This window comes from Pongo abelii, chromosome 23 (genome assembly GCF_028885655.2).
Source record: "Pongo abelii isolate AG06213 chromosome 23, NHGRI_mPonAbe1-v2.0_pri, whole genome shotgun sequence".
Classification (NCBI taxonomy): Eukaryota; Metazoa; Chordata; class Mammalia; order Primates; family Hominidae; genus Pongo; species Pongo abelii.
The window spans coordinates 46120306-46133812 of record NC_085929.1 but is presented as its reverse complement, the minus strand read 5'-3'; the positions used below and the strand labels follow the sequence as shown (position 1 = coordinate 46133812).

At 57.0% G+C, this 13507-nt stretch overlaps 2 protein-coding genes across 2 annotated transcripts in view; both read right to left on the bottom strand.

Moving 5' to 3' along the window:
* Window positions 1-1384, bottom strand: part of CACNA1I (calcium voltage-gated channel subunit alpha1 I) — a 38379-nt gene extending 36995 nt beyond the window's left edge. The window contains exon 1 of the mRNA XM_054543484.2: window positions 1267-1384. Within this exon, the coding sequence (XP_054399459.2) occupies window positions 1267-1384 (118 nt within the window). The remainder of the gene's footprint in view (window positions 1-1266) is intronic.
* A 1326-nt stretch (window positions 1385-2710) lies between these two features.
* Window positions 2711-13507, bottom strand: part of LOC129052671 (voltage-dependent T-type calcium channel subunit alpha-1I-like) — a 52007-nt gene continuing 41210 nt past the window's right edge. Inside the window, exons 5-8 of the mRNA XM_054543485.2 lie at window positions 11778-12093; window positions 10093-10185; window positions 6130-6442; window positions 2711-3512 (exon numbers count right to left, since the gene is read on the bottom strand). Coding sequence (XP_054399460.2) covers window positions 2941-3512; window positions 6130-6442; window positions 10093-10185; window positions 11778-12093 — 1294 coding nt within the window. The 3' untranslated portion in view covers window positions 2711-2940. The remainder of the gene's footprint in view (window positions 3513-6129; window positions 6443-10092; window positions 10186-11777; window positions 12094-13507) is intronic.

Genomic DNA, 13507 nt, shown 5'->3' with positions numbered 1-13507 from the left:
CCACCCTGCCAGTCAATAGCAGAACCAGGACTGGTTTGTTTGGCTGATTTGGAATTTTTTGTTTGTTTTGACACAGGGTCTTGCTCTGTTGTCCAGGCTGGAATACAGTGGCACAATCACCAATCACTGCAGCCTCAAATTCCTGGGTTCAAGCAAACCTCCCACCTCAGCCTCCCGAGTAGCTGGGACTACAGACATGCACCACCACACTTGGTTAATTTGTTTATTTTTTGCAGAGACGGGGTCCCACTCTGTTGCCCAGGCTGGTCTTGAACTGCTGGGCTCAATTGATCCTCTCGCCACAGCCTCCCAAAGTGCTGGGATTACAGGCATAAGCCACCAAGCCCAGCCAGAACCAGGATTGAAACCCAAACGTTGTGTAATCTATTTGCTCTCTGAGCAGTGGCCTTCCAAGGGTACGAGAGGGGCAGGGTAATAATACCTGCCTTGAGGGTGGCTGGACTCACTGGCACAATGCTGGCACAGGGCCTGGCCTGCAGTAGGTGCTCAGTAAATGGCAGCCTGTCCCTGTGAGGGAAAGACATCTGCTTAGTAGATGAGGAAATCAGGTGGGCCCTGTGACCAGGCAGGAGACGCACTGTGGGAACAGCCTCTCTCATCTCTCAGCCTGGTGAGGAAGCCACGTGAAGCCTGCTGCTCCCAGAAGAGGCTCCACCTGGCTGGGCGCGGTGCTCATGCCTGTAATCCCAGCACTTTGGGAGGCTGAGACAGGCAGATCACCTGAGGTCAGGAGTTCAAGACCAGCCTGGCCAACATGGCGAAACCCCGTCTCTACTAAAAATTAGCGGGAGTGGTGGCACACGCCTGGAGAATTGCTTGAACCTGGGAGGCGGAGGTTGCAGTGAGCCCAGATCACACCAATGCACTCCAGCCTGGACGACAGAGTGAGACTCCATCTCAAAAAAAAAAAAAAAAAAAAAAAAGCCTCCACCAGATTCGAGGTTGGAAAGCTTGCTCAGACAGATGTGACAGAACGAGGGAGAGGCAGATCCTGAGGAGGCGTGGGCAGGGACCGTGGCCTGGCCTGAGGCTGGACCTGCCCTGGCCATGGTGTTGACGTGGACGGGTTGGGTGAAAAGGCAGGGACCAGCTGTACCCTTGCAAAGAGCCCTCTGCAAACAGCCCTGATGTGTAACATCTGCCAATTTCCATGGTGTAAATACTGCCTCCATGGCCAATTTCAAGCTCCCAACTCTTTTGTCACTGGCTTGCAAAATTCCTGAGTGTTTGGAAATTGGCCCTCACCAGCTGGCTCCAGCAAGCCCCTGGCAAGGACAGTGCCGGGGCTCGAGGGTAGCAGGGCTGTGCAGGCCCCCTCGATGCTGCCCCACTTGGAGACTGGAGTGAGCCCCACGGCACTCATTCCTTGTGGGGCTTTCTGCAGGAATGCTGCCCTCCTGCAGACCTGGGTCAGGCACTGACCAGAGGCTGAACTCTAAGCAAGGGGGTCCTGGGGGCCCTGTCTCACCAGCTTTCTCCCCGCAGAGAGCCCTCCCGCTAGCCCTCCCCAGAGACCTTTTTAATTAAGCCAGAATGGCTGGCAAACGAACAGCTCTGAACAGAGTGTCACGGCAGCCCCGGGAGCCCCATTTAAGTAAATTGAATGGAGCCTGTGCTTGGTGAGCTAACGAAGAGGGAGGTGCATGTGCAGCCCCATGGAGTGCGGCATGCAGGGCCTCCGCAGAAGGAGGGCCGCAGGGAAGCAAAGAGAATGTCGAAATCCCAAGCCCTCCCAGGGCGTCAGTCTTGCTGCAGAAAGAAGTGGGTTCAAACCTGGCCCCCAGCTGGTGGCGGGACCTCGGGCCAGTGACCTCCCCCTCGTTGGGCCTCAGGGTCGCCAGCTGCTAGGTGGGAACCTTCACAGAGCTGGGGAGTGGGTTCAGGGAGCCACCCCATCCAGGGGCTGGTGGATGGCAGGAGCCGGAAAATGGTGTTTTTCCAAATGGGGCAGGACCGGACCTGCCACCCAGGCTGTCACCCCCACGTGGGGCCTGTGGACTGAGGCATCCATGCTAACCCCACTGCCCCTCCCTCCCGTGTCCCCAGAGAGGCCCTGCTCTCCTCACACACACATCCTCCCCCAGCTCCCATCACCTCCCAGAAGCTGTCGCCTCCCCTATGTACTATCCCCCTGGGGCCCGGCAGCCCTGTGATGGCCCAGGGGCCTGGAGCACACTGTTCAGCTCAGCACCCACTCCTCCGGTCCTCCCTGCTCCCAGCCCACAGGAGGGACATGCAGAGAGGACACACAGGACAACCACGGGGCCACTCGCCCTCAGTGCCATGGGGCTGTATCGGGTAGAGTCACTGGATGGGACAGGACACCCTGGCCTGGTGAAGGGACGTTGTGGCAGAGACAAGGGGCCTTGAGGGTCGTGGAAAGGTCTGGATTTTGTCCTGAGGGCAATGAGGAGCAACAGAAGTTTTGAGGCAGGGAAGAGCCCAACAAGACTGGCCCTCTGGAAAAATCACCCCAGCTGTTTGGGGGCAAATGGACAGAAGGGCCCAGGTGGCCAGGCTTGGTGGCACCTCCCTGTAGTCCCAGCTACTTGGGAGGCTGAAGAGGGCAGATCGCTTGATCACGCCACTGCACTCCAGCCTGGGCAGCAGAGCAAGACTCTGACTCTCTTTGTTTTTTAATTTTTTTTTTTTTTTTTTTTTTTTCCTAAAGAAGAAAACAGAAGGGCTCAGGTGGAGAGGTGAATAGAAGTCAGATTTGCAGGGACTGGCAGGGGATGCGCTGTGGTTGCCTTGGTGTCCAGGCTGAGCAGCTTAGGAGGAAAAGAGCCCCGGAGAGGCCCAGTCCTAGCCAGCTTCACTCGTTCACTCATCATTCATTCAGCAGACACCCGAGCCCTTCCTTCCTCTGAGCTTGGCCCTGGCTGGGCAGTAAGGTCACATGGATGAACTGGACCCAGCTCAGCCCGGCACTTCTAGGGGGACAAACACACAAACCCAGGCAGATGGATGGGGCTGCCCAGGCCTGGGCAGGGTCCTGGGGCCCTCACACCTCCCCCGCGGGCCCGGCCCGGCCCGGCCCGGCTGCACTGCACTGGCCTGCTCATGGTGCTCGATGCCCATGCTGACGGTGTTGACCAGGATGGCCATCATGATGCCCCGGTTGAAGTACTTGCTGTCCACGATGCCGCGCAGCTTGGCTCGCGTCTCTCGCCACACATCCCCACACAGCCAGACCGCCCCATCCGCCTGCTCCTCCTCCTCCTCCTCCTCCTCCTCCTTCCCCAGTTCCAAGGAGGCTCCGTCCTCGCTGCTCCGGGCCCCGTCCCCATCCGCCTCGTCCTCACCACCAGCAGAGCTCCCACAGCCCGAGCCCTCCTGGCCCGAGTCAGTGCTGCCCAGGCCCGAGGGCCGCCGGCCGGCCTCATGCTGGCAGCAAGGGCAGCTGGCGGGATCGGAGGCCAGCGTGGCGGGGATGGACTGCACCAGGGTGTGGGGCGCCGCATCCAGAGGGCTATGTTGCAGGCACAGCTCTGAAAAGCAAACAGGAGGGGTGTAGAGTCATTGCCCACACCAGGCCCAATCCACCCTGGGACACATCCCTGAGCGTGCTTGGCTCCCAGGCCCACAGGTCCGCCTGGAACCAGCCGACCCAGCCTGAAAGGGCGGTCGGATGTGCCTGGGGAAGCGGCTGCAGCTCTCTGAGCTTTGTCTGCCCCTGCTGTAGAAGTTGGGGCAGGAATGCCCACCATGCAGGCTGTAGGAGGATTCTCTCCCTTAAGGCACATGATGGGCCCAGCACGGTGCAGGGCGCGCATCCATGCTGACCAGCCGTCCCTCCCGGCCTAGGCCCTGGGTCAGCATAGAACAGACCCAGAGCCCCAGTCATGCAGCTTGGGAGCTAGATGTGATTCTGAAAGAGTCAGGCCAATGTGGGGGCAGCCCCCATCAGAGGAGGCCATGGTGACCTTGGTGTTCTCAAGTCTCCTGCCTGTACAGCAGGTAGGGAGCGGGGAAGGGGTGAGGTTTTCTTCCCAGGGAGGGGAGGAGGCATGGAGCCCTGAGGCAGGGGTAGACCCTCATTCCAGAAGCCCCTGGGACTTCCCTCCACACAAGGGGTGGAGGTAGGGGCAGTGAGCAGCAAGGGCTGCTGGGAAGAGGGAACTTCATCCCTTTGCTGCCCCGGAATCACAGGAGATGCCTGGGCTGGCCCTGGACTGAGTTCTGTGATCTGTGAAACATCTCAAAGAGGTGTCAGAGAGGCCTCCCTCTGCCTGGTTTAATGTCTTCTTTGGGTTTTCCTGTATATTCCTAGAATAAACACATTTTGCTTGTGTAAGCCAAAAAAGTAACATGAAAGGGAAAGAAAAGCATCTCACGCCTGCCCTTCATTTCCACACTTGCCTCCAGATGCCTCCCAAGCCCTGAATAAGCACCCCTGGCTCATTCACACCTCTGGAGCCGGGGCGGGCAGCCAGGAACCCAGGGGTCAGTCCCATCTCACCCCGGAGGACAGGCCCAAAGCCCTTCCCAGCACCGGCTCACTGCTCCCACCTGGACATGGGGCAGCAGCCAACTCTCGTTTTCCAGGGCAGAGGGGAGGCCCAGGGGCAAGGGGGCAAGAGTGCCAGGAGAGGGGGCTGGGAGGCCGCAGGAAGCCCGTTGGAGTGAACACTTCTCCCCCACGTCCTCCAGCAACACCAGTGCCAGCCTTGCCCGGCCCCAGCTCCTGTGTCCGCGTGCCGGGCCTGCCCACGGGCCACCTGGGGCCTCCTCCAAGCCCACGCCTGGATGGCTGGCACCCGAGGACAGGTGGGCGGCAGATCTGAGCGTGCATTCTTCTGCTTGCCTCCCAAGAATCGATTCCCAGACTTTGAGAGCTGGAAGGACGGGGCTTTCCAGAGCAGGGCCTGGGGTGGCTGACTCCCACCGCTGACGGCCATGTGCTGGGGGCCCCTGTCCTCACTTTACAGGCAGGAGACAGGCCTGCAGAGGGTGGCGGCTGCTCAAGCACAGTCCCCATGCCTGCTGACTTCCTTCTCGGCACCAACTGGGAGAAGTGGCATTGGGGCTGGGGGCAGGGCCCACATCCTGTGGCCCTGGCTTGCCTCTTCCCGAGTGATCATTTCCAGGGGAGGCAGGCCCATGCAAAGTCTGGCAATGCCAGCTTCCGAGATGTCTCCCTTCAATTCCCTGACCCTTAGTCTTCCCATCTGAAAAGTGGAGATAATATTACTATCTTCTCCCATCTCAGGACCATTTCCTGGAACAGATGAGACAATCAACAGGGCAGCCCCTTCCAAGCCTAAAAGCATAACCTCGACCAGGCACGGTGGCTCACGCCTGTAATCCCAGCACTTTGGGAGGCCAAGGCGGGAGGATCACGTGAGCCCAGGAGTTTGAGACCAGCCTGGGCAACATAGGGAGCCCCGTCTTTACAAAAAAAAAATTAAAAAATTAGCCGGGCATGGTGGTGCATGCCTGTAGTCCCAGCTACTCCAAAGGCTGAGGCAGGAGGATGGCTTAAGCCTAGGAGTTCGAGGTTGCAGTAAGCTGCGTTTGTGTCACTGCACTCCCTGGGTGACCCTGTCTTAACAGCAACAACAAAAAACAAAAGTGTAACTCTCACAGCCCCACGGCAAGCACAGAGCACAGGATGGCATGAGTCCCCAACATGCCGCAGCTTTGAGGGGCAGGCCCACAGCCCCTTTGTGCCAGGAACCCAGGGTCATTGCTTGGGTGTGCTGGAAAGCAGAGGACAATAGCAGGAACCCAGAGAAGGGAGTGATGTGGGCTGCAGTGGGGGAAGAATTTTAGCTTTCCAAGACTGAGGAGAGACACTTGTTCATTCCTCTCAAGTGTGGCTCCCGGGGTAGAGCTGCTATCTCCACACACACACAGGCATCAAATTCCTCCAGGGCAAAGGCTGAGTTCCCCCAGCCCCAGGCCCAGCCCAGCGCAGGCTCTGACAGGTGCCAGGAGAGAGCAGGCAGAGGTGGGGACAGAGTTCCCTGGGGGCTGTGAAAGAAACACTTGAGCATGAAGTGAAGACCTGGAATTCAGAGGCTGCTGGGCCTGCTGGACGTGCTGGAAAGGAGTGACACTTGGCACGCAGTGCCTGAGTGCCGCGTTGGACGCAGGGCCACTTACTGTAGTGCCGGGGCTCCTTGGCGTGGGGCCCAGGTTTGGCGGGGGCCGGGGCCTCTGGGCCCAGGGCCTGGCGCCGGCTCCGCAGGGCCTGGTAGAGGCCCAGGGCACGGCGTTTAGCCTTGCGCAGGATGTGGCAGACATACTGGAAGATCTCCTCATAGCAGTCGCCGGGCTCGGCGTAGCTGGCCACCGTGCTGGAGGACAGGTAGCGCTGCCGCTGCTCCAGCATCAGCCGGTGCTCCCGTTGCTTGGTCTCCGAGAACTGGGTCGCTATGACAACGAGGCACAGGTTGATCATGAAGAAGGAGCCCACCTGTGACCAACGGGAGGAGAGGACAGGGACAGGGATGGAGGGGACAGAAGGGTGAGAGAGGCAGAGTCATTGGGTGGGGACAGCAGGGAAACACGGGGAGAGGGAGGCAGAGGGAGATGGGGAGATGGAGATGGAGATGGCGGTACAGAGGCAGAAATGAAGCAAGGAGGAGGGGCAGGGACCAACCGGAGACACAGAGGCCAGAGCAAGAGCAGGTAGAGACAGTGAGGTACACAGATGCGATGACAAAGAGAGTAAGACGGGCTCAGAAAGGACAGACACAAGGAAGGGGAGATGCGGGGGACGAGTGGAGACAGGGAAAGAGAAGGGCAGGGGAGGTGGAGGGGCCCAGAGAGACACAGGCACAGACACAGATGGGGACAGGAAAAGATCGCTGAGGCCTCGCTCCAGGAGAAGGCAACGGCCCAGGCAGCTCCCTGGGCCCGACTGGGATCTGCTTCAAAGCCCAGCTCCCCTCAGACCCCTAGGCCCTAGTCTGGCCTCCATCCGCCTGGGACATCTGCACTGAGCCCAGAAAGGGAGGCCACAGCCTGTCTTGGGCTTCCCAGGCCCTGAGTCCTTTCCCAGCCCTGCCTTCTCTCTGACCAGAATCTGGCCTCAGCTGGGACCTCAGATGAGAAAAGAGAAGCTGCCTCAGGGTTTTCACGTGGCTTTATTTGTGCTTGCATGAAATGAAGGGGGAGAGGCTGCCCCGGTTGGCACTGGGGATCCCATCTCCTTGTGGCCCGATGGCTCCAGGAGTGGGGCTCCTCTCCAGTTTCCAGGCTTTCAGGGCGCAGCCCCCTCCCCAGCATTTGCTGAGCCTGGGAGTGAACCTGGCTGCCAGCCAGCCTGAGCAGATAGCTTTCATCCCCCTCGGAGGTGCCCGCCAGGAGGTTCTCCCCGGCTGCAGCCTCATCAACGATGATTGAGGAGCTAGGGTCTGGGAGGGTTGCTGGCCCAGAGGACTCTGGGAAAATCCTCTGCCTCTCGGGTAAGAAGATGACATCCCATCCTTGTCTCAGTCACCTCGTCCACAAGCACTTCCTGGGGAGCCGCCCTGCACTAGGCCTGCGTGAGAGTCACAGGAAGAGAGGGCTGGGCCCTGCCCTCTGGGACCACACGCTTGTCAGGCTCCTACCCGCCCCTGCCTCTGCAGCTGCTGCCCTGGACGACTCAGGTGGGCCTCCACTTCCCCATCTATAAAATAGGAGGCTCAAACCTGACGAGCCAAAAACTTTTTTAGTCAGAAGAAAGCCAGGTGTGGTGGCTCATGCCTGTAATCTCAGCACTTTGGGAGGCCGAAGTGGGTGGATCACTTGAAGTCAGGGATCAAGACCAGCCTGGCCAACATCGTGAAATCCGTCTCTACTAAAAATACAAAAATTAGCTGGGCGTGGTAGTGCATGACTGTAATCCCAGCTACTCAGGAAGCTGAGGTAGGAGAATCACTTGAACCCGGAAGGCAGAGGTTGCAGTGAGCCAAGATCAGGCCATTGCACTCCAGGCTGGGCAACAAGAGCAAGACTCCGTCTTAAAAAAAAAAGCCCTGGGCGCCAGGGGCTGCGGCTCACGCCTGTAATCCCGGTGCTTTGGGAAGCCAAGGCAGGAGGATCACTTGAGTCCAGGAGTTTGAGACCAGCCTGGCAAACATAGCAAGACCCTGTCTCAAAAACAAAATTTAAACATTAGCCAGGCATGGTGGTGCATGCCTATAGTCCCAGCTACTCAGGAAGCTGAGGGGGGACGATCGCTTGAGCCCAGGAGATCAAGGCTGCAGCTAGCTATGATTGCACCACAGCACTCCAGCCTGGGCGACAGAGCCAGACCTTGTCTCTAAAATTAAAAAAAAAAAAAAAAAAAAAGAAAGAAAATTTAAAGAAGGAGCACTAGGGCCTGGGCTTGAAGGCCAAGGACCCCTCACCTTTCTGGGGTTCAGGGTCCTCACAGGAGGTGACCCTGCAGGTGACATAGCAGTGCATATGTCCTGACTTTGCTCTCTGAACCCTTCCCAGTGTCTGAACCCTTTCAGCCTCTCACCAGCACTCATCGTCCTCTGACAGGGCCACCTGAGACCCAATAATACCAGCAATAATAGTAGCAGGGCACATGTACTGAGGACTCACTGTGTGCCAAGGACATGCAGGCTTCAGACTCTGTCTCACCTAACCCTCCTGAGAGCCCAGGAGCAAGGTACTGTCACTGTCCCCCATTTCACAATGAGCTTGGGGAGCATCGTGCTTTACCCCATCTGCACCCTTAGCCACCCTTAACCCCACAGCAAGAGCAGATGGAGCATCCTCCAGCCCCTCCCGGGAACTGGAGACTCCTCTTGCAACCCCAGTGGCTTGTGGCTCCCACACTGTAGGATCCTGGCCAGCTTCAGGGGCTCTGTGAGCCACCCCTGCCCAAGAGGCCCTTTCACTGCTGACCTCCCTGAGTCTTTAAGGCTCAATTCTGGCATCACCTCCTCCAGGAAGCCTCCCACCTCCCCATCCCTCCTCCAGGCTGGATCAGGAGCCTTCTCTGGGCTCCCTTCTATCATGGCGCCTAAGATGCTGTATGGTCACTGACTGCTGTCAGCCCATCTTCCCCATGAGACTGTGAGCTCCTCGAGGACAGGGGGTGGGCCTTACTCACTGCTCTGTTCCTAGCACTCGGCTCAGGGCCTGGTGCAGTGTGGGTTTCCTGAATATTCTGGTGAATGAATATGCAAGGCCATGGATGGCAATGCTGAATAAAATCTGGCCCCTCTCCTTTTACCTGGGGCATCTCCTGTAGGTCCAAGGCCCCAGCCTCCCCAAGAAAGCACTGGAGCTTAGACAACAGCAGGTGTCTCGGGTCACCTGCTGGTCTGTCCTGGGGCCCCAGGTCAAGGTCCTGCCAGCCCAGGATGGAGCACTGCCCTGGAGAGCCAAGTGTGCCCTCTCCCACCACCAGGAAGCCAGAGAACCCAACCTCGCAGCAGCAGGGATTCAGCAGCGACTCCTGGGAGTGAATCACCTTGACATTTTGGGGACTGTGCTGTGCTGAAGCTGCAGTCAGGCATGACGAGGTGGATGAGCTCACTCTGGGGAGACCGTGTGGGGGTGCAGGCAAGAGGAGCTGGCCAGGAAGAGGCGGGTGAGCCCACCTCCATCTCCAGGTTACCCCAACAAGACAGGGCTGCCCAAAAGATGGGAGTCCCTCTGAGAATTCCAGGGACCTCCACCGGGTCACTATCAGGCAATCTCCCTCAAAACCCTGCTCAGTCTCTGAGCATCTTGTCTTCCCCGTCCAGGAAAACAGGAAGGAGCTGCAGCCCTTCTGAAGCTCCCAGTCTGAGGCTGCTCCGTGCGTGGGGTCAGGTCATGCAAAGAATGTAGCCCAGAGATACGAGGCAGAGAAACAGGAGCAGAGCATCGGTGGGGAAGTAAGTGCCCAGACATGAGAAATGACAGCAATCGAAGGTGTTGGAGGCTCCCGACAGCCACCCCTGATGAGCCCCTTCAATTTCCCAGTGGTGCTGAGAAATAGCCCCTCCTGCTCCCTCATACCGGCTGTCCTGGCTCTGAGGGGCTCCCTGTGGACTCCCAAAGACCCTCCCTCCTCGGGTCCCCTGGTCCGTGGGTTCTGAGCGCACCTAGGAGCCCAGGCTCCCTGACACTTACTATGATAAGCAGGATGAAGTAGATGAAGTTGTAGAAGGAGTGAGCATCCATCACGTAGTACATGATCTCCACCCAGCCTTCCAGAGTGATCACCTGCAGTGCACAGAGGAGAGAGAGCCGAGAGGCCTGGCCCATCAGAAAGCCTGTAGCCCAGGCAGTGCCCCAGACAGAGGCCCCACTGTGTGCCAGAACACATCACACATGCTGCCTCGAGTCCATCTCACAGGGGCTAAACAAGGCACATCACATTATACAGGTGAGGAAACTGAGGCTCAGTGAGGGGAAGGCACTTGCCCACTGTCACACAGCCAGGAAGGGGTGGAGCCAGGACTTGAACCTTGGTCCCTCCAGTCTACCACACCAGCAGGAGGGCTGGAAAAGCAGGGAGCCTGCCCCCGCTCCAGCTTATCAGCTGGGCCACCCACCCTCTTTGAGTCTCAGCCACTTCTTCTGTATGTGGGGAGCCCACCTGGCAGAGCTGGGGTGCAGCTCGGTGGAGCCTGGGAGTGCACACTGCAATGAGGCTGGTATGACTTTGTCAGCCCCCACCCCACCCCAACTCCTTCCCAGACTGGGGGATGGAGCAGCCTTGAGAAAGACAAATGCTGGGTCCTTGTTGGCTTCTGGCAAATGCACAGAGTGGGACCCCCTGAGCAGCCACCCACCCTCCTGGGCGGACGGTTCCAAAACACAGCTGTTGCCATCACCTCACACCCTGCAGCTCTGAACAAATGATCCTGATGCTCCCCAGGGCAAAGTGCCCAGGGCAGCGGAGGCAGCGCAGGGCAGCAGAGGCAGAGGAGTTCAGCCCTCCCGCTGCCCCCTCAGGGACTTCTCAGCTCCCCCTCTGTCTGCTCCTGCCCCTTCTTTCTGAGGACAGCAGAAAGGTAACCTCCACCCAGCACTCTCTGTACACAGGGCTGGCTGCCCTGAGCGTGCCATCTGCTTTATTCTTAACAATGACCCAAGGTGAGGGGGGCTGTTATTACCTCATTTTAAAGATGAGAAAACTGAGGCACAGAGAAGCCAAGCAATACTGGCCAAGGTCCACTGCCCTAGTTCTTTCCCTACACACATCCCAGCCCATCCTCTGCAGAGTATAAGCTGACAGTCAGTGGAGTGGGGCCACGCAACAAGCCCTTTGCACACCATGAGGCTAGCGCTGCTTTGTGAATGTGTGTGCATTATGTGCACTGGTTGACAAGGCGAGACACATTTCTTACTGACTCCAGATGAGCTACCTGGCACTCCCTGCACCAGAATTTTGCTCAGGCTGTCCCCACCAGGAATGTCCTCCTACCCCATGATCCTGGCCTTGGTCAGCCAATCCTTCCAACAGAGCTTGAATCCTGCCTCTCCTCTCTGAACAGCCCTCCCTGCTGGGATCCATATGGCCCAAGGCAATCTGGGGCTCTGCAAAGAGCTCAGGCTTTGGGGTCACCCAGAGCTGGGTTAAGAGCCTATTTTTGCCATTTAATAGTCACATCATCTGTGGTCAATTAGCTTGCTTCCTTTGAACCTCGAGTTCTCTGTCTATACAATGGGCATGATAATGCCTATTCTGCCAGCAAGCTGGGCAGGTTTCAGTGAGATGGGGGCTGGCAAATGCCTAGTACAGAGCCCTGCCCACCAGGCAGAGCTGCCCACTCTAGGACCAGGCTGGCCCCAGGCCTGAGTGGCCTCACCTGGAAGATGACAATCCAAGCATAACCGATGTTGTCAAAGTTGATGGCACCCTTGTGGGGGTTGGCACTGCCCGTGCGGCACACATTGTAGTAACGGTTCCAGTTGACACAGAGGCCGCTGGCATTGAGGTCCTGGCGCCCCGCCCCAAAGTCGTAGACGTCGTCCTTGGACAGGCAGCACTCACGGCCCTGCTCCTTGAGCGGGGGGATCTCATGGCAGCCCATTATCCCATTGTCCCCCGACAGGGAGCAGATGAAGGGCATCTCATCGTCCTCCTCCGGCTGGTAGTATGGGGGCAAGGCCACATCCCCTTGTCTGTCCACAGGTGAGGGTGGGTAAAAGAGGGAAAGGGGAGGGGTCACTGTCAGGAGGATCAGGAAGGGAGAGGCCATGCAGCATAGCAGGATGGCCCAAAAAGCCTTGTCACTGCCTCCAGGCCTTGGCACATGCTGTGTCCCTGCCTTGGTCACCCTTCCCCACCTCTGTTACGGCCATGAAAACCCCCACTGGCCCACTGTGGTCCCCTTCTCTGGGGAGCCTCACTGTGCCTTGCACACACCTTCATTATGGCTCCTGGGGGAGATGCCCCCAACTGGACAGACATCTCAGCATCCCCAGGCCACACACACTGTTGGGTTCGCACAAACAGAGCAGGTGGTCAATAAACAAGCACTGGCTTTTACCGATCTAGCAGATGACGGGTAGTTCCTCCATCTGCTCCACCCACTTCCATCTAAGTGATCCTGGGCTGATCACTTCCTCTCTCTAGACTTCGTTTCTTTTTTTTCTTTTTTAGACCGAGTCTCACTCTGTCACCCAGGCTGGAGTGCAGTGGTGAGATCTTGGCTCACTGCAACCTCCACCTCCTGGGTTCAAGCAATTCTCTTGTCTCAGCCTCCTGAGTAGATGAGACTATAGGTGCACGCCACCATACCTAGCTAATTTTTGTATTTTTAGTAGAGATGGGGTTTCACCATATTGGTCAGCCTGTTCTCAAACTCCTGACCTCAGGTGATCCACCCACCTCAGCCTCCCAAAATGCTGGGATTACAGGTGTGAGCCACCAAGCCAGGCTGCCCCTCTCTGGACTTTGATTTCCTCATCTATAAAACAGACAACAATCCCTACTCTGACCATCCAGAAGGGTTAATCTATGCTTCACTGCAATCCTAATCAAAAATCCCAACATTTTGGCCTGTGGAGCCTGCCCAGATGGTTCTAGGATTTATTTGGATGGGAAAATAGTCAAGACAAGTTTTAAAAAGGAGAGAGATAAACAGAAACCAGATCTATAAGAGAGCAAAATACTCTACAACTATGATTGTTAATACAGTGTAGCACTGTGACAGGAACAGAAAGGTTAATGGAATGCCATAGAGCACAAAGACAAACCCATGTACAAAGGAGAACTTAGTATATCACAGAGATGGCTTTTCAGACCTGCAGAGAAAGGAGGGACCCATCAGTAAGTGGTGTTAGGATAGTTGCTATCTATTTGGGAAATAATAGTTAGATCCCAACTTCACACCATACACAAAAATAAACTTTTTGAAGACCTGGTATCCAAAAATAGACATATAAATTATCTCATTTTTAATTGTTATACTGATTGCACACTAAAAATAATATTTGGATATATTAGATTAAGTAAGATATATTATAAAACTAAAAGTAGTAAACTTTCAGTGGATTAAAAAGCATAAATGCAATAAACATCACCACAAAAACG